Source organism: Tympanuchus pallidicinctus, unplaced genomic scaffold, assembly GCF_026119805.1.
Source record: "Tympanuchus pallidicinctus isolate F22 unplaced genomic scaffold, pur_lepc_1.0 scaffold19, whole genome shotgun sequence".
Lineage (NCBI taxonomy): Eukaryota > Metazoa > Chordata > Aves > Galliformes > Phasianidae > Tympanuchus > Tympanuchus pallidicinctus.
In genome coordinates this window covers 7,541,661-7,563,658 of record NW_026294710.1, presented here as the reverse complement: position 1 = coordinate 7,563,658, position 21,998 = coordinate 7,541,661, and the positions used below count along the sequence as shown (strand labels likewise).

Sequence of the window (21,998 nt, the reverse complement as noted above, 5' to 3'; positions counted from 1 at the left end):
TCTAGACAAAACCTATGTGCAATTCTGACATTGAGTTCAGAACTCCTGAGCAGAATGAGGGTTAGTCCCTGGCTCCAGTACATGTGCACTGTAGAATATAGATGTGTAGGAAAGATTTCACTTCTACAAGTGGTCTGTTTATTAATAGTGTAAAAAAGTAAATTACTGCTTTTTTGTTACTTCAGCAAATTGGTGTGGGCATACCAAAAGTTAATTTGAGAAAAAGGAGACCCCATGTACAGGTAACTTTGGATGGAGGTGACTAGTGCGCTAGAATGCATAGGCCTGGAAATACATTAGAAAGCTTCTGTCCTGCTTACTAGGAAAAATCTAACTAGAGAACTGTTTACTTTGACAAACAGCTTCCAAAGCATGAAGCCTGCATCCTTCCTTGTTTAAATAATAAAAAACATGTTATTGGCTGTAGTGAAGGGTGTTGCATTAAATTATGGTGTTTTACTAATAGGTGATAATTAGAGCCGTGCTGCAAAAATTATCCTCAGATTTTGAAATGAATGTGAAGACTGAAAAGAAAAAAAAATAAAGGAAAGAGAGAGAGAGAGAGAGAGAGAGAGAGACTACTTGTGCTGGCTATGCTTGCATAAACCCTAAGTTAACAGGGTCATTTTCATGATTTTATTGCCAAGTTTAATCGTACAGGATATAACATATAAGAATTTGAGCCGTTTAGCTTTTGCTTTTTCCAGTGAAGTCAGACTAGGACATATGTTTTGCTTGCTATTTACGTTAGATTTCTTAGACTAGAAAACCCAAATTCAGAGGATTAACTACCATCAACATGAAGAGGGAAAAGGAAATTCAGTAAAAGTTATATAATGCAATCCCTGAGCAGAAGACACCTAATGAAAACTCAATAAAAAGAATTAAAGGATTAGATTAACGATGTTACTGGCAAGATAACAAAATTAGATGCAGTAGACCATGTTAACTTTTTACATATATGGAAATATATGATGCAAATCCGGTGGCTCGCATAGCAGCACTATTAAAATCATGGTGTAAAATCCTGATCTAGTTCAATTCGGTGATTTCACTGAGTCTCAAGTGGCTGTGTTTATACATTGTCTAGAAGACCGCCTCCAGACTAGATTTTTTGTTTAGGCGCTGGAGAAATCAGCATCAGAACATAAAACATCTCAATATCCAGAGCACAGCTGGCTCCTCAGTGGGTCATGGTGTGATCTGGCTGTGGCTGGCTTATCCTGGCTGTACCGGCTGCTCAGGGATGTGCAGCTCTGGAAAAGCACTGGGCATCCACCCACACTGGAAGCTGTTCTTGTGACTCCCTCTGGGGTCCAAGATTTTTCTGCCTTCTCACCATTATTTGTTTAAAAGCCTAACAGCCCAAATCTTCATTAGGATCCCAAGTACAAACATGAACTAGATTCCTCACACCAAGAAATAGAATTCCTTCAATAGAATTTATAAGAATACTGACATCCTCAAAACACACATTTTAATATATATATTTTTATGTTGCTGCACCAGTTCTTTCTTTCTTTGTTTCCTTCTTGATTTGTCATTGAAGTAATAGAACTTTGCCTTCATTTTTTGAGCTTAAAATGGATTGCATTTTCTTCATGTGCATGCTTCATTGCTAGTGATTTACTTCTGTTTTGTTTTATTAAGTTGTGCTGGTGAATGTAGTGGTGCTGTGCTTATTCTAGTCATCTTGTGTGCATGACTGGATAAAGAGAAGAGCAAACTGATCAATAAGTTTGTTTCTTCATGGCTTAGAATAAACCATGCAAAATGGCAACCTAGGAAGAAAAAATTATGGAGCCCAAACACTGGTAAATACACATATTTTGAGGGGGGAGGAGGGGAAAAAAAAGGCATAGCGGGGAAACAACGTCTTCCCGTTAATATACTGGTCTCAGAATTTTCTATCGTAATCTCTAAGACATTTCTTTGTGCCTCTAGCACATCTCGTATTGTATCTCTATACATGCTTTGTTTTTATTAAATATCACTAATAAGCACCTTATAAAGAATATGTGGTGAATAACGTCTTTTAAATGAACAAAACTTGTGAATGTCTACCTGAGTTTTGTCAGACTGTTAGTTTACTATTTGTCTTTGGGACTCCTTAACTATGGCTAGCCCAGGTTATCATTTGAAATGAATATTGACCTTGATTTGATGTGATGGCTTTTTTTTTTTTCTTTTTTTACCATTTCTTTTCTTCTCTGTTCCTTTGTGTGCTGAAATGGAATGTGAACTTCATAAATGCCACTACTGCCATGGCAATGCCTTCATGCATGCTGTTTGGGTTTGGCCATGCTATTCATTATCCATTGCATGTAAGAAAATGCATTTTTTATTTATTTTTACATTTTAGCTCTTTTGCTATTTATTTTGAGAATGCGGAATGTTGGAAAAAAAAAAAACGAAATGCGTTAGAAAAAAGCTACTTTGAATGTATTGAATTAGCACAGAGCATAGAGAAGTTATAGGTAGGCAAATAATAGCCAGAATCTTTGTCTGAAATCTGTCCTGTACATGAATAAATATCTTTACTTTTCCATTAGCAGACAGCAAGTCTTACTTGCTAAGAAAGTATAGAGAAGAATAATTCCATATACTCAGAAATATGTACATTTGTACCTTAATAACATGAAGGAGCAATCTTCTAAAACTATTCTGTATTGCAGTCTTGAATATAAAGACTAGTTTTAAGCATCAGATTATTAAGTAAAGGCCTTTCTTATCAGCTATTCAGAACAACTTTCTTGCAGTATGAACTGGGAATACATATATAAACTGTGATGAAACAAGCTTTCATAGAAGTTGCATGAACATTTGTTGTGCATCTTTACCAGAGTATATTGCCTTGTTCTGTCATTTTATTCTGCTAGAATAAAAGGAAGGTAAACATCATTTTGAAAGAAGGGACTTCAGCGTGTCCCTTAACTTATTATAGCTGGATCACTGAAATCCCCTAAAAAGCTACAGATGTCCTGAAATACTCCTATCAGCCAAAGACATGTTTTATGTTGTAATGACATGTTCTATGTCGCAATTATCTACAAGAGAACCAGTACTCATTACATACGAAACTGTGCCAATGTGGGAAAAAAGAAAAAAAGTCTTGAGGTCTTTCCATATACAAAACATCCAGCTACAAAAATACATGTATTATCAATCAGAAGGAATACAGTAAAACTCTTTTCCTCCTTTAAACTATCAGATTTAAATGGTTAAATAATAATAAATAATAAAATAATAAATAATAAAAAAAATTCTAAGCTACTTCTAAAGATCCTTCATTAAGTGGATGTATTAACTGAGTGATGATAATTGAGGATTTTTATACCATATTTAAGATTAGTTAATTATATTTGGCTGCAATACAAAATCTAAAGGACTTAGCTAAAATTCCTTTAAGAAAAATAAAATAAGATAAAATAAAATAAAAACAATAGTCAAATTCCTGAGAGTTTATGTGGAAGACAGCTCTGTTCATTTAAATGGGAACTGCAATGGAGAAGAGAGCAGAGCCTGCTGGGTTGCTGAAGCTAGTTCAGCAGGACTGGACCCAGCACCAGAACAATATGGCAGATGCACACCACTAACTTCTCTGTGCTGATCAGCATCACAGTGGGTAGTGAGCATCACAGCCTCCATGGGTCTTAAAGGTGCCAGGTCACAGAATTTCTCTGCTGTAGGTTTCCATCTCTTAAATGAAGAGTGCAGTCAAGAGAAATGCATTCAAAGCTGCCAGGTGCTCAGGGAAATTCTCTAATGCTCACAATAAAAGTTATTCGTATTTTGTTATAGTAAATCCTTTGTTGGATTGGCTGCCCCTTTGAGTCTTGAAATGGTCTATTCCCACCTCAAAACAGCGAGTCTGCACTCTTGCTTTTGGCAGAATTGCAAAGTAGTGCAATTGTCCCATGTTACTGGTCAGGTAGAAAGGTCTCCCAGCTTTCCCTTCACAGAGTCAGGATGCCTAATGGAATATTCATCTCTAGGCTTCCCCAGATACTTCCTGTCTCACATTACTGTGGCAAACGAGCAGTAGGGGAAGCAACTTCCTAACAGGAACCCCCTGCTTGACAGACAGTGGAAAACCACTAGTTGTAAGGGATAATCTGATTTTCTCTTGCTCTCTTAGTCTCTCTATTCAATGAAATAAAATAAATGACAAAGACATAATTCTTCATGCTAAAAGAGATAAAAATTAATGGTAAGTAAGCCCAGTTAAGTAGCTTATTTCAAAATGAAGGGATTAGAATGATTTCTAGGGACCACTCTGTAACATTACAGTATTCAGTCTTTATTATTTGATTATTTAATGTCTTCTGCTTCAGAATCCTAAATCCCAGGAGCCAGTAACACTGGATTTTCTAGATGCTGAATTGGAAAATGATATTAAAGTTGAGGTGAGATTCACTGGTTTCTTAGTACCTGCTGCTGCTTGTATTTTACTGTATAATACCTGAGAAGAAATACATTATAGATTTTGAACAGGAATCTATTTTGCCAAAAGAGAATCGATTTAAAATTTCTCAAGATTATGACCTTATAAAGTAATTAAATTACAATGAAATATTACTGCAAATTCACTCCAGTATTATTCTTAAGCAAAGACAATATGTAATATTCCTCTCATTTTTGGAATTTACTATCATTACTATTTAAATAACATTTATTCAGTCTTCTTTATTAAGTTGTAGTTTTAGGGAAGATATTCATACAGAATTCATACTCTCCCTATTACAAAACATCAAATGTTTTTATGAGATTGTCTTCATAAGCAAAGTATACAACTATCATTTCATAAGTCTACTAATTCAGTACAAATTCTGGTTAAGCAACTTCTAATTAGAAAAACCTGAATATAGAAAACTTTAAAAAGAATTAGCAGTTGTGACTCCAAATGCATTACTATTTTCTGTGTATCTATAAAATACTTGCAATCACTGAAAAATTAATCATGTTATATGCAATACCTAGTTTTTAGTTTTTTAATTTATTTTTTATTGCCAATAGATTCGAAAAAAAATGATAGATGGAGAAAGTGGAGAAAAAACATTTGAAACTCTGGTCAAGTCCCAGGATGAGGTAAGACAGAAATGCAGACAGAAGCATTTCAGAAACACACTTACAGAAGCAAACAAAAACATCAAAATACAGTGAAATGGTGAAAAGAAGTTTACTTTTTTATGTTAGCTGATATTACATTTTTCTTTTTCCCCCAAGGTTTTTGTTTCACTGTATTAGATTAAAAGAAATAATGTATTTATGAAAGAGAATTGTTTTGATTGTTAATTTCTTTGATACATCATTAATCAGGCAGTTGTTGATGAGCTCTTGTACTCTGTTCACCAAGTAGACCCAGCCTGCTCCTGTATGTAAAACTCAAAACCAAGTACTTAATTTATTTAGAGACATGTTTGAGAAGCAGATTCATGGTTTATATTTTAGTTTAATAGATAAAGTAGTGAGAAAGAAATTAACATTTATATGACACAAATGAGGCCTATTTGGGATAAGCAAACTCGTTTTAAAGCTGTCCTGCGTATTTTGCTTTCTGATCTTGTGCTTGTTGAATTCTTTTTAATTTCATGTCCAAAATCTTCACTCCTGAAAGATCATTCTGAGTTTCTCTAATAAGATAGATATATTTTGTAGCAATAGGAAATACTGAAATATGATGTGGATCCTCACATGTATACCTATATTGTTTAGAACTTTGATGAGAAGAAATAATGATCGGTTTGCCAGAAAAGCAAATATGGCCTGAGTGTGCCCCACAGTTACAGTTCTAAAACTAAAACTTGAGGCTGTTGCAAAGAGTGTAAAACATCTTGAAGATAGCTGATGTAATGAATTATCACAAGAATATGAAGAAAATATCAGACAGATAGTACACAACCCTTCTGTGTATTATACTGCAGAGTCTAGGTAATTTGACTCTGTGCCTGATCTTCTTTCTGATACCCTATTTAGAAAGTGCAGAACTTCATAGACTCTTCTTGAGTTGAGAACTCCACTTCAATGGGGCAGACAAATGTGAATGTAGATAGTTTTATCTGAGCAGTGGTGGTAATGATGATTGAGTAGCCATGTAAATGGCAGTGATGCTTTCCTACTTCTGTTTTTGAGACAAGCTGACTTAACTCAAACTTGACATATTTAAATTGCCCAGCTGCAAAGCACGCCCATAATATTCAGTCCTTATACTTAGAGTCCCATGATCAACATGCCCACATTACTTCTGTGTACCAGCTTTGTGCTGCTTTTCAACTCTTCCTTTTTTCTAAAGCAGAGGCCTGGACTAACAGTCCCTATGCCTTCAGCTAGGTGTCTCTCTGTGCTTTCATGCAAGAAGGACTCCATCCCAGCCCTTTAGTAAGGCTTTACAATCTATAGAGGAATGCCATTGTGTAGAGAAGTTTCACTATTGGAGGATGGTAATAAATAGGGCTTTTATGGTACAGTGGGGATAAGCCCCATCTGATGTCAGTTCTGCTACCTCTCTGGTTTCGTGAGCCCATCTTTGCCTCTGGTTTGTCCCCTTACTCTGAAGGGAGCCTGTTTTTCACGACCCACTGTTGAAGAGGAGCCTGAAGTTCACCTGGAATCTGTGTTGGGGATAAACTGCTCCTGAATGGGGTGCCTTACAATGATATGTCAGACATTTATAGATCTTTGCTGTTCGCTTGGTTAAGGAGAAGCTTTCAAAGTCTATGGGTAAAAAAAGGGGTTCTGTGTGAATGGTCAGAAAAGCGAGAAATCAACTGTCAAAAAATTATGTTAACATCGTTGGAATTATACAAGAAGTTGCATTCATGGCAAAGAGATCTCAGGCCATGCCTGCATTTCTAAGACTTTGTGGTGCATTGTGAAAAGACCAGAGCAGTCACTCCTACAGCAGTTTACCAGAAGAGCAAAGGAGGGGCAAATTCACATGGCCAAATGCTGGCATCAGCTACAGCATCAGGAGCAACATGATGTTCCTGGGTGCCTGAAAATGTGTCAGTAATGCACAGCCCAGACCACAAACTGTATTTGAATAGAATATCTCAAGCTTTTTGTTCCCAATTATTTCAAGAACCAAATGAAAGAAATTACCCTCTACTTACCTTGCATCGTGGACCAAGATTTTTTCCTCTGCTTGGACCCCTTAGAGAGAAGGGAGCAGCCAGAGCTAGCTGGCAATGGTGACTGCTTCAAACTATTGCATTCTCCCAGCTCTAGGCTGCTAGAACCAGAATAAAGCTGCTTCAGACCGTGGGCCATGCATGAGCTGCTCATCACTTAGTATTTGATAGCTTCATATATTTTCTTATAAAAATGGCTGATGTGGTCTGCTGCTGTGTACAGACAGTTGCAGTCTTGAGGCTTGAAATTGATGTCCTTTTTTTTTTTTTTTTTTTTTTTGCTTTTTGGTTTAAGTTTGCATTGCTTCCCTTTTGTATTGCAGCTGGCCCCAGCAGTGTCCTGGGAGATGACCTCATAAGTACAACATAGAAACTGGACTCATAGCAAGCGTGGGTGGGGTGTGCTGGAGTCTTCCAGGGCCTCAGGGGTTTTCCAACTAACAGAGAAGATGCCGTAGAAACAAAAGAATTGCCACATTTGGGCTGCTGGGGTAGGCAGTAGTGCAAACTGAAGGATCACAAGAACTGAAATAATGTGTAGGTTCTTTGGCAGTGACCATCTAGAGTGAGATAGAATCAGATGGCTCAGTAATAAAATAGGCAAGGGTAAATAGGAGCAAACATATGAGGACATCTAATATGCAATGTTGTCTTTGGAGGGAGCTCGCAATTTGCCTTTAAGCATGCTCAAAGAACTGGTAGTAGAAGCACTTCATACGAGCCCTGTTCTTTTCCTGCCTTCACACCTTGGGAACAGTTTTTCTATTGCCAATGTACATCTACAAACCATAGCACTATGCATGATTTAGAGTTGTATTCAAGTATTTAGTTGTTCTTGAGCTGAAGTAATAGTACAGTCAAATTATTAAAAATAAATAGGATTATAAGGGTGTCTGTTTACCCAGCCTTTTACCTTACATATGAAATATACCAGGGCATCAGCCACTACTACTATGTGCATATTTTTAATTTTTTTTTATTTTTCCCAAATGACTAAATGATCTACCCTATCAAGCAACCAAGTAATGAAATGGCTTTGAATCATAAAAGTCAAAAAGACACCTCTTTTTCATTACCTTAGTCATTTTCACACTTTTGTTTTATTACAGTGAAAGAAAGGGCATAGACATATGTACCTTTTATCATTGAATGTAATGTTGCAATGCAAAAGCTGTTTCTTGAAGCTTTGGAATTAATATATTATTTTTTCATTAACATTTTTTATAGAGATACATTGATAAAGGAAATCGAACATATACATGGACGGCTGTGAATGGCACTGATTACAGGTAACTCATCTCTGTTCTCTGATTTTTGTGTAGTTAAATGTCCTTTTCATTTATTTTGGTTAGCATCTATTATGGTACATTTTCTAGAATAGTTAAGTCAGGGCAAGTCATCTCACCTGTGGGATTTGCTGGATTCCTTTAAACATTTGCAGCTCGGAATTGTGACTTTGTGTAAGGACCAGCACCTCAGTCTTCTTGCAAACTGTTGAGATTAACAACTGCATGTCAGCATGCAGGAAAAAGAGGCTTTTATGGTTGAATCTTATTTTCTCCTGCTTTCTTTATCGTTACATACTTTGCTTCTTAATTGTACACTTTCTCTTAGATTCCTCTTCTTATTTGATAATTTCTTTGCCTTGCCTCCATGTTCTTATTTTTAATATGCATATTAGAAGAAAGATGCTGTATTTTCATCCAAATAAAAAATGGAGCATATTGTTCAGTGCAAATCTCTTACAATTGATGTTGCTTATATCACGACATTGCTAACCTACCTGCCAGGTCTTAGGGGCAGGAACTGTACTACTGATTTTCTCTGAAATCTATATCTATTTGTGACAAATTTTAACTAATTAGCGCCAATATTGTTGTGTATTTGAAAGTCACATATGAATGGCAGCAGGACCAAGTGAAGGGTTTTGTAAAAGCTTGTCCCCCTTGAATGCAACATTGTTGTGTGTATCATTTCAGAGTCACTTAATCACACAGGTTTATCTAGATGGTACAAATACTGAGTCAACTTTTTTTTAATATATTATTTTTTATAATAAAAATAATATTTTTATTCTGATAAATTACAGCAGTTCTCATCCGAGCTGGTTTTCTGCTATATTCTATACAAGTGTACAGCCAATATGAATGCAAACATGAATTTGTAAGCAAAACAAAACAAAGCAGTTTTAACAAGTGAACATAGATATAACATTTTATCTTTTTTTCATTACTCCATTTTTTATGTTCTACTACTTCTATATTACATTCAGTGGAAAGAGGATTTTTTTTTATCATGGTATGCCATCTAGCAATTGGTAAAGAACTGCGTTTGATTTACATGCATTCTTAAATTCAAGCTCCCTTGCTTGAGATTCAGTAATAAATCCATAGAGTCGCAATGCAGCAAGCCTATTACACATAAAATTATAGATTTTAATTAGCTCTTTCTGTTAGCAGTAACTGCTAATGGCAAGTAAACTGCAAGTGATTTCCCTAGAGGAGAATTCATGGAAGGCTATCACTAAATATGCAGTGCTCTCACTTACATCTGCCATTTAAACAGACTGTATCATAAAAGGTCATCTCATATATGGACAATTGTACAACTTCTTTTTTAATGTTAATTTCTGCATTAGAAACCACGGCAGTTCTGCATTTATAAAAACTGAGTAAGAATGCAGTCTGGGAGATGATACCTCTCTAATGATGATTTACACCTCTTGTCGTTTACATACCTTTTTTAAAACTGAGCACTTCTCACTTCTACATGTGTATAGAATTAGTGGCAAGAAGGGATCTTATTTCTATGCGTTTGTTTTCAAGAAAAGTGTATGTAAAATAAAATAAATCCTTTGCATTGCAAATCTTAAATTATTGCAGTGTGATGTTCAAAGGTTATTAGAAGTGACCTCATGATTCTGAAAAATATTGTATGGCTTGAATGTAAAGTGAATTTAAATACCACTAGATATTTTTCCTAATGTATGCCAGTAGGTGTTTTATTTTTTTCAGTTTGTCATATGCTGCATGCAAATGAGTGCAGTATTATATGCTGTTTTTTACAGTCGATCTCCATGTTGACTTGTGCTAAAAGGCAATGTGAAATGCATTATAGAAAGAAATCATGATTTTTGTTATTTGCAATTTTTTTTCCAAAATTTGTCCCTTATCCCTGAAGGAAGTGCATTTTATGCCTAAATGTTTGACTTTTGACTGTTTGACATTGTTGTACCTACCTGTACCTATTACAAAGTATGAGACTGCTATGTCTGCATGTAACTATTTCATCACATAAGGATCCAATTTCCAAACTTCTTAAAAGGTTTCAAAACACTTAGAAGCTGAAATTAGAAAATGGCTGCAAATAACACAATTGTTTTATTTACCTTGTTTCTCTTGCAGTTTGGCATTGGTGTTACCATCATACAGCTTTTATTATATTAAAGCTAAAATAGAAGAACCAATAACTCAAGCCAGATGTAAGTATTATGAAGGTTCCCTGGTTTTGTCAAGTATTGCCAAGTCTCGGATTCACTGAAAAAACAAACAAACAAACAATGTTTAAAATTCATAATTTCTTTTGAATTCACTAATGTTATCATAATGTACCCAAAATCTGGAGCAATGATTCTAATTCATTGTAACATCCAAGGTACAAGAAATATTCTATAAAGATAGAATATGTGCAGGTACCCCAGTTTCACTGACAATCCCTTTCCCCTTGCTATGTACCTATAGAATCATTGCTTTGTGTATCCTCTGTTGCTGTCTTTTTAAGGGTCTGGACACCATTTTTTTCATTCTATTAGCTAAATACTAGAATATGGACTATAGTAGTAAAGCTTATTTTATTTTATTTACAGTAGGAGCAGTATCATATTTAGCAAATTACATCTGATGCCTGTAGAAATAGATAAATGTAAAAGCACTGTTTCATTTGGCTTGCAGCTAGGTTTTTGCTTTGCATTCTAAAGATAGTTTTAGTGGATGTTTGTAATATATATATTTTTATCAGACTAATTTCAAGTCATTTACAGATTCTGGAGAGGTAATAGGGAATTATACTTGTGAGTATTGAAAAGCTTTTCATTCATTAGATGTAGCTAACTAGATCTAACTAGTGGATTTGCGTAGTAACCTAGATTGTAAACAAAATAGAACTCAGCACATCCTTTGTAAAAATGTGCAGTTAAGGTCTGAATAGCTGTGAATCTCTCTGACAGGTATAAACTGGTAGTTTAGAGAAAACTTGACTAGCACTAAATCAGTGTCCTCTACCTTCGCTTCCTGGGTATGAAGATTAAAGCAAGTTTTTAATAATCAGAGCTTTGTTTTCATGACTTTGTCATACCATAAGTAGTTTAAAATTAAAGTTTTAGTGAGTGAATGCAGGGATTTTTTTTATGGATTAGATAATCTGGTTTTATACTTATATGAATATAACCTGCAGAACAGACCCTTGAAACAGCCACCATGGTGGCTAGCACAGAAGGTACTTGAGAAGTGATTGATGAGGACATATTCTCCACTGTTTAAAGATGTTTGTCTTTTTTCCAGACTAAAACTGTACATAAATTGAACCTTTGATCTTTCTATGCACAATATTTTTATTCAAGGGATTGTTTGAATAAAATATTGTTTTGTGACCCCTTTTGCTTTACCCTGTTTTTTTCTGTTTCCCTGCTTTCTCTTTCTGATGGATAGTGGCAATCAATAAGGGCAAGTATATTCTTGTTGCTCAATTTCCTTCTGTTTACTGCAGTTGAAATTTTTCACTTGTATTTCTATTCCTACTGGGCATTCTCCTCTGTATTCTTCATCTCAGGACTTTTCCCATTGGGTACCACAGCAATAGAAAATAAAAAAGTTGCTAAGTGGTTTTCTATTTTCATACATATTTTAGTATGTTGCTGATCTCTACTCCTTGTTTGTCTGGTCCTTTCATCTGGTATTCAGTAATGCCAACTTTTGAAGCCATTATTTTCAGGTAGCACTGAAAGCGATGTTTACCTAGGCAAGGTTTTTCAAACATTATGGCTAACAGCTCTATGAGCGTTTTTCATGTTCTGACAAATCTTTGTCCCAAGCATTTATTTGTATCAGACTGTAATTCTAATGTAATACAAAATTTCACGCTAATTAAATGTCACCTCTAATTAGGTTGTTAGATATAGTATTGTAGCCAAGTGTGTGTTGTATATAAAAATCAAATAATTTCTTCCTAAACTTTGAAATAATGATAAGTATGTGGTATATTAGTAAGAAAGTGTGCAAAATGAACATTTTTATTTCACAAATGCATGCAAAAGCTAGTCAAATATTTGAGAAGGATATTGATAAGTCATTTGCTTACTTGATTTCACTGTTCATCTTTGTAGATTCAGAAACACTGAAGCTTGATCATTTTGATGAAGCTGGCTATACGTTTATAGCACCAAGGTTGGTTAATTTCTCAGTAGTATTATTTCAGCAATAAATAGGAATTTGATCAGGTTAAAGATATTAAAAAGAAACAGATTTGACAAATGAAAATTTGTAAAAAGAGAAAAAGTAAATTCATGTTTTTAAAGATCAGGCTTTTCTACTTGGTAGACAGCATCTTCAGACTTTCATTCATTTTTGTGTTAAATGAAGGGAGCTGTAAAATCTGATATGTCATCATATATTGATGTTTTTAATGGAAGTCTTTTACACACCTGCCCATTTCTCATAGCTGCATCTTTTAAGATTTTGTTGCTTTGTACTCTAGCTTTTCTTTTATACAATAGCTACCGTAATACTTACCTTGGTTTTTGTTTTGTTTTGTTTCTTGTTGTTTTGGTTTGGTTTTTGGGTTGTTTTTTTTTTTTTTTTTTTTTTTTCAGTTCAAAAAGAAGAGCTTCGAAGCTCTCCGTCACTTAAGGATTAATTAATTTTTGATTCATTGAACATAGATTTTGATAGAGTCATTGAAAACTGATTGAGTCTGTTAGTTCCTTCTTTTTATTCCTGTGAAATTGTGAAGTCTTGGTTGCTTTTGTAATTATGTGTTTACTTAGGAAGCATAATAAGAGAAACAACACTGAAAAATTAAGTTCCTTTGGAAGTTAATTATTGTAAATGCCACAAAGGTGTTTAAAAAATTATTCCATTTCTTCTTTTATCCTACATAATTCTCAATCCTTTTAAATTTAGATTCTTCTTGGTTGAATCATATGTAAGACACATGTAAGACACAGTCTTCTACCTTCAAACATGTTTTCAGAATAACTTAAATTTTTCTAATGGACGAAGTTATTGATGATCAATTGTACCAATTAGCAGTTTCCAGCAAGTCTTGAGTTGTCAAACTGATCTACATGAAAAAACTGTTTAATATGGAGCTTTCTTTAAATGCAAATGTTGGCGCAATACACCAAATTATGCCTGTAACCCTTAAGGTTAATGATAAAATAAGTAAATATTAAAATACTCAGGCTTCTTTTGGTCATTAAGTTAATTTAATATAGATAATTCTGTTAAAAATTGGACTCCTGGCTTGACTGCTGAATGTTCTCTACGTTTTAATTAGTTATTAAATGGTAAATGGCATTAAACATTTGTCTTGAAAATGCCCGGTGACTTTTATTGTGCTTGCTTCTATTCAGTGAATTGCACATTGATATACTGCTTTCAATCATTATGAAAATGACAGTAGTTTAAATGTTCATCTGGTTTGCATATGTCAAAACAGAAACCATTTCTGTGTATGGGGTGTGAACCTTATTAAAATTGCCTTTAAGACTTCACAGAAGATAGGATCTCAGCACATAAATCCAGTGTTAGCTGAACATAAAGTGACAGTGTCTCCAACAGCAGTCGACATACTTTACAGTTTATCCCAGTAGAGTATAATTTCACTGGGCATTTCCTTGTTTAGTTTACAGACTCTGTACAAGTCTGGAGTGTTTTGTTTTTTTTTTCCTGAGATCTGTGCCTTATCTAATACATGATAATTCAGATTTAGGCAGGCTCCTGAACCCTGATTTCCTGAAATGCTGACTATGATCAGGACTACAGCAATGATTCCAACCAGTTCATAGTAGTAGCACGGTCCTCCTTGGACTTTCAGATTGCTGATCTGCTTCAGAAACATACAAAACAAATCTGAAAAGACTGATGTTTTATTGTTTTTCAGAGAATATTGTACTGATGTAAAGAAATCGGAAAACAACACTGAATTTTTATTAAATTTCAATGAGTTTATTGATAGAAATACTCCAAGCAGTCCATCATGTAAGTACTCTTTTCAATTCATTGATTTTCTTATAAATAATACTTACTCATAGGTGAGAATTAGTCAATCTGAAGGCTTGTATGCCCAAATTACACATTGTTGTTTCTTTTTAATCTCTGATTTTTTAAAAAATAGGAATACATCTGGTGTTGGACTTTTTTATCCAAGATAGACTGCAAAATTAGTTTGGAGTTTTATAGGTTCATTTAAGAATGATTGCAGGGCATTATGCATCCCATGTTTTGCATGCTTCCCTTCAGAATTATGTTATGAAGCAATCAACTATTAGTTTGTTTTACTACACTCCAAATATTTCGAATTGATAGTTTTTCCTCTTGAGCACATCAGTCAAAAAGCATCTCAAGATGCTTATTTTCTTGTCAGCTTATATAACAAAATAACTAAACAGGAATGTTCAGTCTCCTCTCAAAAGCTGAGTATCTGGAATTTTGCAGAATTCAGATCTGTGGGTTTGAGTAAAAATTCTAACTGTTTTGCTGTATGAAATGAAAGACCAAAAGCCAGATTTTCCCTTTACATTATTCAGTTACAGTTCAGCTCCATATTTTCAGTATTGATTAAATATTAAATCTGTATTTAGATCTGTAGACTGCATGCTTACTTTAGTTGAGCGTTCCTAGTTTTGTTTTTTTTACATTATACTAAAAAGTATGATTGAGAAGGACTGACTTCAAGCCATCTACTGAAAGATTTTTAAAAACAATATATCCATCTAAGCCACTAATTTAAAAGAAGACAAATAGTTGTGTCTTTTTATTGTTATTGTTTCTGGGGTTTTTTTGTTGCTTTTTGTGTGTGTGTGTGTTATTTTTATTTTTTTTTTTTTAAGCTGGGACTTGACTAATTTAAATATATTTTTATTGTGGTGATTATCTCTGCTTTTGTAACATGTAAGAGAGTAAGTATTCAGTAAAACTTAAATGTTTTGTTGGAACTTTTTCAAACTGGAATATAAAGTTTTTGAATGAAAGAATGCTTTAAAAATAAGTTTATTTAAAAAAAAAAAAAAAAAAAAAAAAAAAAGTGGCCTTGAAAAGGTGAGATCTGATGCTACAAATGATTTTCTTATTTCTTTGGTAAAACACTGGTTTTTAGATTTCAATACAGGAAAAACTTAAGCAAAATCAAGAGTTTCAGAGCAGTTAGTTTAACGTGCAATATTTGACATAACTTGAAGTTAGTCAAAATGACCATAGAAAGAGCCAAATTTTAGTGGTGATAGCATCTTAGCAACTCAGAATTTAATTCTAGTGGCTTAAGCCCCATGTCATATGTTTTCAGATGAGTGTCTTGACTCTTTTACTAGGTAATACTGATATGGTCATTAGAGTTCTGCTGGATGCAGGATTTACAAATGATCTTGCCCAGAATTATTGGAGTAAACTGTATCTGTAAGTATTCTTTCTGTTGATTATTTTGTTGTTGTTGTTCGTTGTTGGTTTTTTTTAATGAATTTTGGAGTCGAAAAACAAACAAGAAGCCTGAAAAATAAAAAAGCATAATCTTTCTCATGATCTCTTAACAATGTAATTCATGTGCATATATAGAGATACACAGTTAATCCTTGCACAGGATAGATATTTAAATCATGATTATGTACCCTTGAACTTAAGAGAACTTCAGTTTTTACTTTAAATCTTATTTTTGTTTATAGTGATGGAGTTGTTGCGCAGTTTGTTGTTACGGATGGTGGAATTACCAGAGTGTTCCCCAAAAGGTAACTGTTACTATGAAAGAGTACAAGGTGATAATGAAAATGTTTAAACCTGCTCTGATAACTATACAATAAATTAGATGATTTTTCTTTGATCTTACTTATATCATTGTTTGAAACTCATCTGTAACCAGATCAGTGTAAAGGAGTAAAAGTACCCATGTGCTGATAGTGGAACCATGTTAATTCCTAATTATTCCTAAGCATTCATTTGTTTGATAAGCTGGCAGTCTGCACTGTAGAGCAGTAAATGATTTTTTTTTTCTTTTTTTTTCAGACTAACAGAATCATACTGAATAGGTCAGGGACTTAAGTTGCCAGGGGGAAAAGAGAATGCTAAAGTATATATATAATCACCTAAGTATTCCCTTTGTTGACAAGCAATAGTAAGAGTATAGATACAGATATGCTGTAAATGGCAAATTACCTGATTTCATAGGCTAGTCTGTGTTTCCCCAAAATTGATTTTACTATCAAGATCAGTTTATTTTTTTGTTCTGGTGTTATTCATGTTTTAAAGTCTTTTGGGATACTGTTTTCTTAAGATAGCATGTGGTATCAAGGTTTGTTTATATTTTGATGTAAAATAGTGCTGCAGTTATATTTATCTCAGTACAGCTAAAAATAAGGAGAGAAGGTCCATGTTGTACTAATAATACTTTTTCTTTTTTTTTTTTCCTTCAACTTTATGTTTTACTTCTGGCACTTAACCAGCTGATGCTAATGAAGTCTGATAACTATATAAGTGAATCTCACATTATCTATAACTGTGAAATATTAAAACAAACAAAAACAAGAAGATAGCCCTGTGCAGCACAGCATTAATGAGATACTAACCATCATTTTTATTTTTTTTTTTTAATTGCTTTTTTTTGTGATTAGGGCAGGAGAAGATTGGTTGGAGAATGCAGAAACTTATGAAGTCAGTTTCTATAAACGAAGTTTAGATAATGACAACTATATTTTCACAGCTCCATACTACAACAGTAAGTCATCACTCTACTAGAAGTCCAGAGCTAGCTAGTGTAATACTAGAATATTTCTGGAAGTTTCCTGTGCCAGTTGAGCTCAGTGACAAAGGTTGCAAGTGTAACACTTGAAAAAGAAAAAATCTTGGGATGTCACCTATTGTTAGGGAAAAGATCGCTGGGGAAGCACTTAACAAAGAACATAATAATTTGTTATCTACACTGATGGTCCTGTATGCAAAAAAATTAACAAAACTGAGACAAAACTAAGAGAATACACAGTGTATTTGTTTCCATTTATTAGACTGGAAAATGGTTTCCAAAGTTGCTTTGGCAGTATTATTTAAAACTGAAGAATAACACTGCTTTAAATGCTGTATTTGAGCTGAGTTCTGTGTATTTTCTCAGATATAGGGGAGCAGGTATCTGGAGTCTACAATTGTCCACTGAACTGCTTGAACTAATGTATTTTTTTTTAAAATCATTTTTCAAATCACTATTACTAACCAAAAATAGTTCTTCTGAAATACTGTGATATTTAAAACCTGTATGTGCACAATAGTAAGTGCTTGTTACTGATAAGCAGCATTAACCTTGCCAAGCTGATCTAAAAGCAGATGCTACTACAAATGACATACTCCCCCTTTTAAACATATGGGATCTTTTATTACTGTTATTTCACATGTATTTATTACATCTTTTCTCAATAAAACGTTAACAAGGTTATTAAATAAATTCCCCAAAGCCTTTGTTGTTCCTCAAAGAGCTCCAGGTAATGTACTTTTAGCTTGCTTTTTCATACTAGGCAGTGTTGAAAACAGGCTGAAGTCTGTCAGAGTAGTAATTGTCATTAGTGAGTGGCGATAGTATATTCTGTATTGAAAAACACAGACAACAGCAGGATAAAATCTTTGGCTCTGATCCTAGTTTTAACAGAGCTGCACTCATATGAGCCACTATCATGGCCGTGTTTGTACAGGAAAGGCTACAGTGACTTTGTGCAAAGATCATGTACTAAACATGAAGGAAGTTAAAAAAGAGTATTTCTCTTAATCATCTAGGTGTTAGTGGTCTGAGTAATTACCAGTGAGAAATACAATGTACGATTGAGTCAGGGTTTTCAAATAAGAATTCTTTGATTTGTTCTTGATATTTGAACCATCTTTAATTTCAATTACAAAAGAAGAAACTTATATCTCATTCTAATTCTTTCTTTCTTCCTCCAAACATACTGTCAGAAACCGGTGCCAATAGCTATGAATCAGGTATTATGGTAAGCAAGGCAGTGGAAATAACAATTAATGGAAAACTTCTGAAACCTGCAGGTAAGCTAAAATGGTGCTAAAACTCTAAATACAGGAGTTACTTTGTTATTGCTCAACCTTAAATTTTAATGGCTGTTTCAAAGGAGTTTCAGTTTCTATAGTACTCTTTTCTCTAAGACTTTTAATCTTACTAGTGGAAGTCAAGAGATCTGGTTGTGTTTGAGAAAGAGTACTTAAATTTGTTAGTCTTATGAAGGATGTTGGTGATCAGACAACTGAGCAAAACTCATATTTTTTTTTCCTTTTCCAGTTTAATAATTTAGATGCTCTTACAATTTTTCTCTCTTCTTAGGATTCTACAGTTACCTTTTTGCTTTTTCATTTTACTAAAAAAGTCTTTCATGTATTTCTTGTTAGTTGTTGGAATAAAAATTGATGTAACCAGATGGATGGAAAATTTCACAAAAACCACAATCAAGAGCCTGGTAAGCAATTGACCAAGTCTTTTTTGAACTTTATGTTCATTTCTCAAAGTTTCAGATGCAAATAAGTCTAACAGCTTTTTTTGTGCCAGAGTCAGACTGATGCATGTTTGCCAAGTAGTTGTGGTATTTAAATCATCCAAATGCACAAAATACATCTATGTTGAAACAGGCTGTATTTTGTACGTGTCTTGCTTTCATAATTATAGATCATGGATAAAGACAAAGAAAAATGTCATACTCGAGCCTGCAGGCGGCTTACTATGATCATTCTCTATTAGTGAATAAAACCTGCAAAATAATTTCCTCTCCCCTCACAAAAAAAAAAAAAAAAAAAAAAAAGGGGGGGGGGGGGTAAGGTGTGTGTTGTTTTTTTGTTTTGTTTTGTTTTTTTAATTTAATGTGGAGGAAGTGTAAGCATGAAGGATTTATATTGCAGTCAACACCACAGCATTTCAGCCCTTTCATTTCTCATTCTATGCTTAAGTGTGAAGGAGAAAAACAAAAATTGAGGGAAAAGGTAAACACCTAAGTAGTACACTGGAGAGAGGCATAAAAAGGAGATAGTTATGGAACAACTGGATGAGGCAATTTTGATTGGTTGGTTGTATATTAAGGGATATATATGTATATATATATCAGTGTCTATGATTGTTGTATTAGATATTAGAGCTATAGTTCAATGAGTAGGCAAGTGCATTGCCCAAAATGTCAGAACACTTAAGGAAAAGAAGAATAATGAAAAAGAGAGTAACATCTCATAATTAGTTTGATATGAATAACTCTGCCATTATCTGCTGATTGTTTTGCTCAGGACATAATGCAATGAATCAGTAGTGTGTGTATGTATACACATATTGCAAGAAAACAGAAATGTACTAGTAATCAAAACTAAATGGAGATGGTGGGCTTCCTTTGTCAGATGAGATTTCCATACTTTGAGATTAGTGAAGCTATTCAGTCTAAAAGAAATACTTGGCATCATGTTTTCTAGGCCTTACTAACATACACAAAATACAAGCATACAAATACACGTGTTCTTTCTCTTGTATTTTATATTCACAACCCTGAAATCTTGAGAAGTCCCTCAAACTGTAATAGAAAGAAGTTCTTTATCTAATACTGTGAGCATTCTCAAAACGGGAAATGGACCAGAGGAGCTGTGAAAGGCGGTAGTGATTGTGCTGTTGATAGTTACTGAATGCAGATTGTTTTGATATACTTGTGACAAATAACACACACAGTATCCCTAAAGTAGGTTAATATAGAGATATCAAAAATCACATCATTTCTTGTCTTGATTGATAAATATCACTGCAAAATACAATTTCTTATGAAACATTTTTGTGAAGATTGCTGTCTTTCTGTTTTTTAGTGCAACAGTGAAATCTGTGGCTGTGAAAAAAATAGTATGGTAAGAATATGTTCAGTTTTTGAATATCTGTAAGATAATGATAAGTGATGCACTGAGCATTATTCTTTCATGATATTTTTTGAAGATTGGGGTTTTGAAAATGAGACCTAGTGATTTGTGTCTTGAGGAAAAAATTAAAAGAGGAGAGGGCAAAAATTAAAAGAGGAGAGAGAATACAAATCAGAAAAAAAAAAAAAAAAAAGAAAACAAGAGAAAGAAAAAAAGAAAGAAGAAAAGAATCTGGAAGAGGGGTACCTTACAGAAAAAGGTAAAAACAAACTGAAAAGCAGCAGAGTATGTGATGTACTTTTCAACAATGATTAGCCATCCTCCTTTCCTCTTTATCCTGCCCGTTTAGGATTTGGGAATCCCATAACTCTGCTGGCACACAGGAGAACACATTTTCAGCAACTATTGCAGTATCAGATTCTGCCATATGCTTAAAAGCTTTCTCTGTTAAGGTCTTCTCTGAGATCTTTTGTGGAGTTAGAAGAATGTTAAATGGATGGGTTACATTGAAAAGGGTACTCTGGGCCTCACCACTATCTCCTTAATCTCTGATTGAAAGTGGCTGAAAGAATACAGGGAACCAGTGGGCTTCCCAGCCCTGCACCTGACACCTGGAAGGAACTAAGTAGGCAAGCATGAAATATACAAAAACGTGAAATTAATCTCAAATAGCAAGCTCAGAATCTGTCTTTAGGACCTTTACTTTTAGAGGCTGCAAATAGTAAAAGATTTTACATGTGGCTGAAAGTACACTAGAAGTTGTAGTCCCTTATTACGAGCTCAGGTTCAATTACCATCTGATTTAACATGGATTTTACCTCTTACAGCTAACAAAGGATTGAGTGAATAAGAATTTACAAGCAACTTCTATGAAATTAAGTCACAAATAGGCTTTTGATTTCTTCAAACTTTTATAATGCTGATAATGCTACTTATTTTAGCATAATATTGGCCCTTGGCTATGAGGTTGTGATTTGGCCACATAGGTTTGAAGATGTATCTGAAGTGTAGGATAAAGAAGTTTCTCTTGACAAATCATTTCTACATAACGTATTTTACTTTCTTATAATAGCATGTGGACTGTGTTATCCTTGATGATGGTGGATTTCTTCTGATGTCAAATCGGGATGAATATACCCAACAGGTATGCATAGTTTTGAGTACTGTAATTGAAACACAACAGGGAGATGTTTTACAATAAAAAAGTAGCATTTATTTCTCAACTCACCCTAATACTGCAATTTTTTTTTCTAAGTATATTTACAATGCCCATCAGAGTTTTAAAGACTTGTTCAGCAATTATAATACACTTTGGGGGAAAAAAAAAAAATAAATGAGGAATTCCAGTTATTTTGTTAGTATTATTCACAATTTTATTTATGGTTCAAGGTGCTACACTTCTGCAGTGTTATTTGTGCTCTGCCTTTAGAATGATAGGTCTACTGATGGATGAATAAAACTGGTGAAGAGGATGAATAAATGGTGAAGAGGGCAAATAGTATGGCATCTACATGCCTTTCTCTTCTTTCTGTGGTAGTCTCATTTAGTAGTAGTGTATTTAATGATAACTTCCTAACTTGAGTTCTCAATCAAGCTATTGAAACAGTTACTTTCAAGCAGAAATAAAATCATAGATGGCACAATTGAATGAGTCTCCCTAGGGAAAATAAAATAAAGAATAAGTAACAGCATTGTTTACTTTTCTGTACAAAAACTACTTGGTAATACTTTAACTATC

General features: G+C 34.0%; 1 protein-coding gene across 10 annotated transcripts in view; it reads left to right on the top strand.

The window, feature by feature from the left end:
• The window catches only part of CACNA2D1 (calcium voltage-gated channel auxiliary subunit alpha2delta 1), a 354,437-nt gene that overhangs the window by 310,108 nt on the left and 22,331 nt on the right, over window positions 1-21,998 (top strand). For 2 of the 10 annotated variants that reach the window (XM_052680846.1, XM_052680857.1), the window contains exons 19-32: window positions 186-242; window positions 4,335-4,406; window positions 5,017-5,088; window positions 8,358-8,419; window positions 10,535-10,626; window positions 12,511-12,571; window positions 14,289-14,386; window positions 15,715-15,799; window positions 16,063-16,125; window positions 17,005-17,108; window positions 18,329-18,415; window positions 18,773-18,840; window positions 20,213-20,251; window positions 21,333-21,404. In XM_052680846.1, coding sequence (XP_052536806.1) covers window positions 186-242; window positions 4,335-4,406; window positions 5,017-5,088; window positions 8,358-8,419; window positions 10,535-10,626; window positions 12,511-12,571; window positions 14,289-14,386; window positions 15,715-15,799; window positions 16,063-16,125; window positions 17,005-17,108; window positions 18,329-18,415; window positions 18,773-18,840; window positions 20,213-20,251; window positions 21,333-21,404 — 1,032 coding nt within the window. Of the gene's footprint in view, window positions 1-185; window positions 2,325-4,334; window positions 4,407-5,016; window positions 5,089-8,357; window positions 8,420-10,534; window positions 10,627-12,510; window positions 12,572-14,288; window positions 14,387-15,714; window positions 15,800-16,062; window positions 16,126-17,004; window positions 17,109-18,328; window positions 18,416-18,772; window positions 18,841-20,212; window positions 20,252-21,332; window positions 21,405-21,998 lie in introns of those variants that run through there. The other 8 variants (XM_052680848.1, XM_052680847.1, XM_052680852.1 and 5 more) reach the window with 8 other exon arrangements.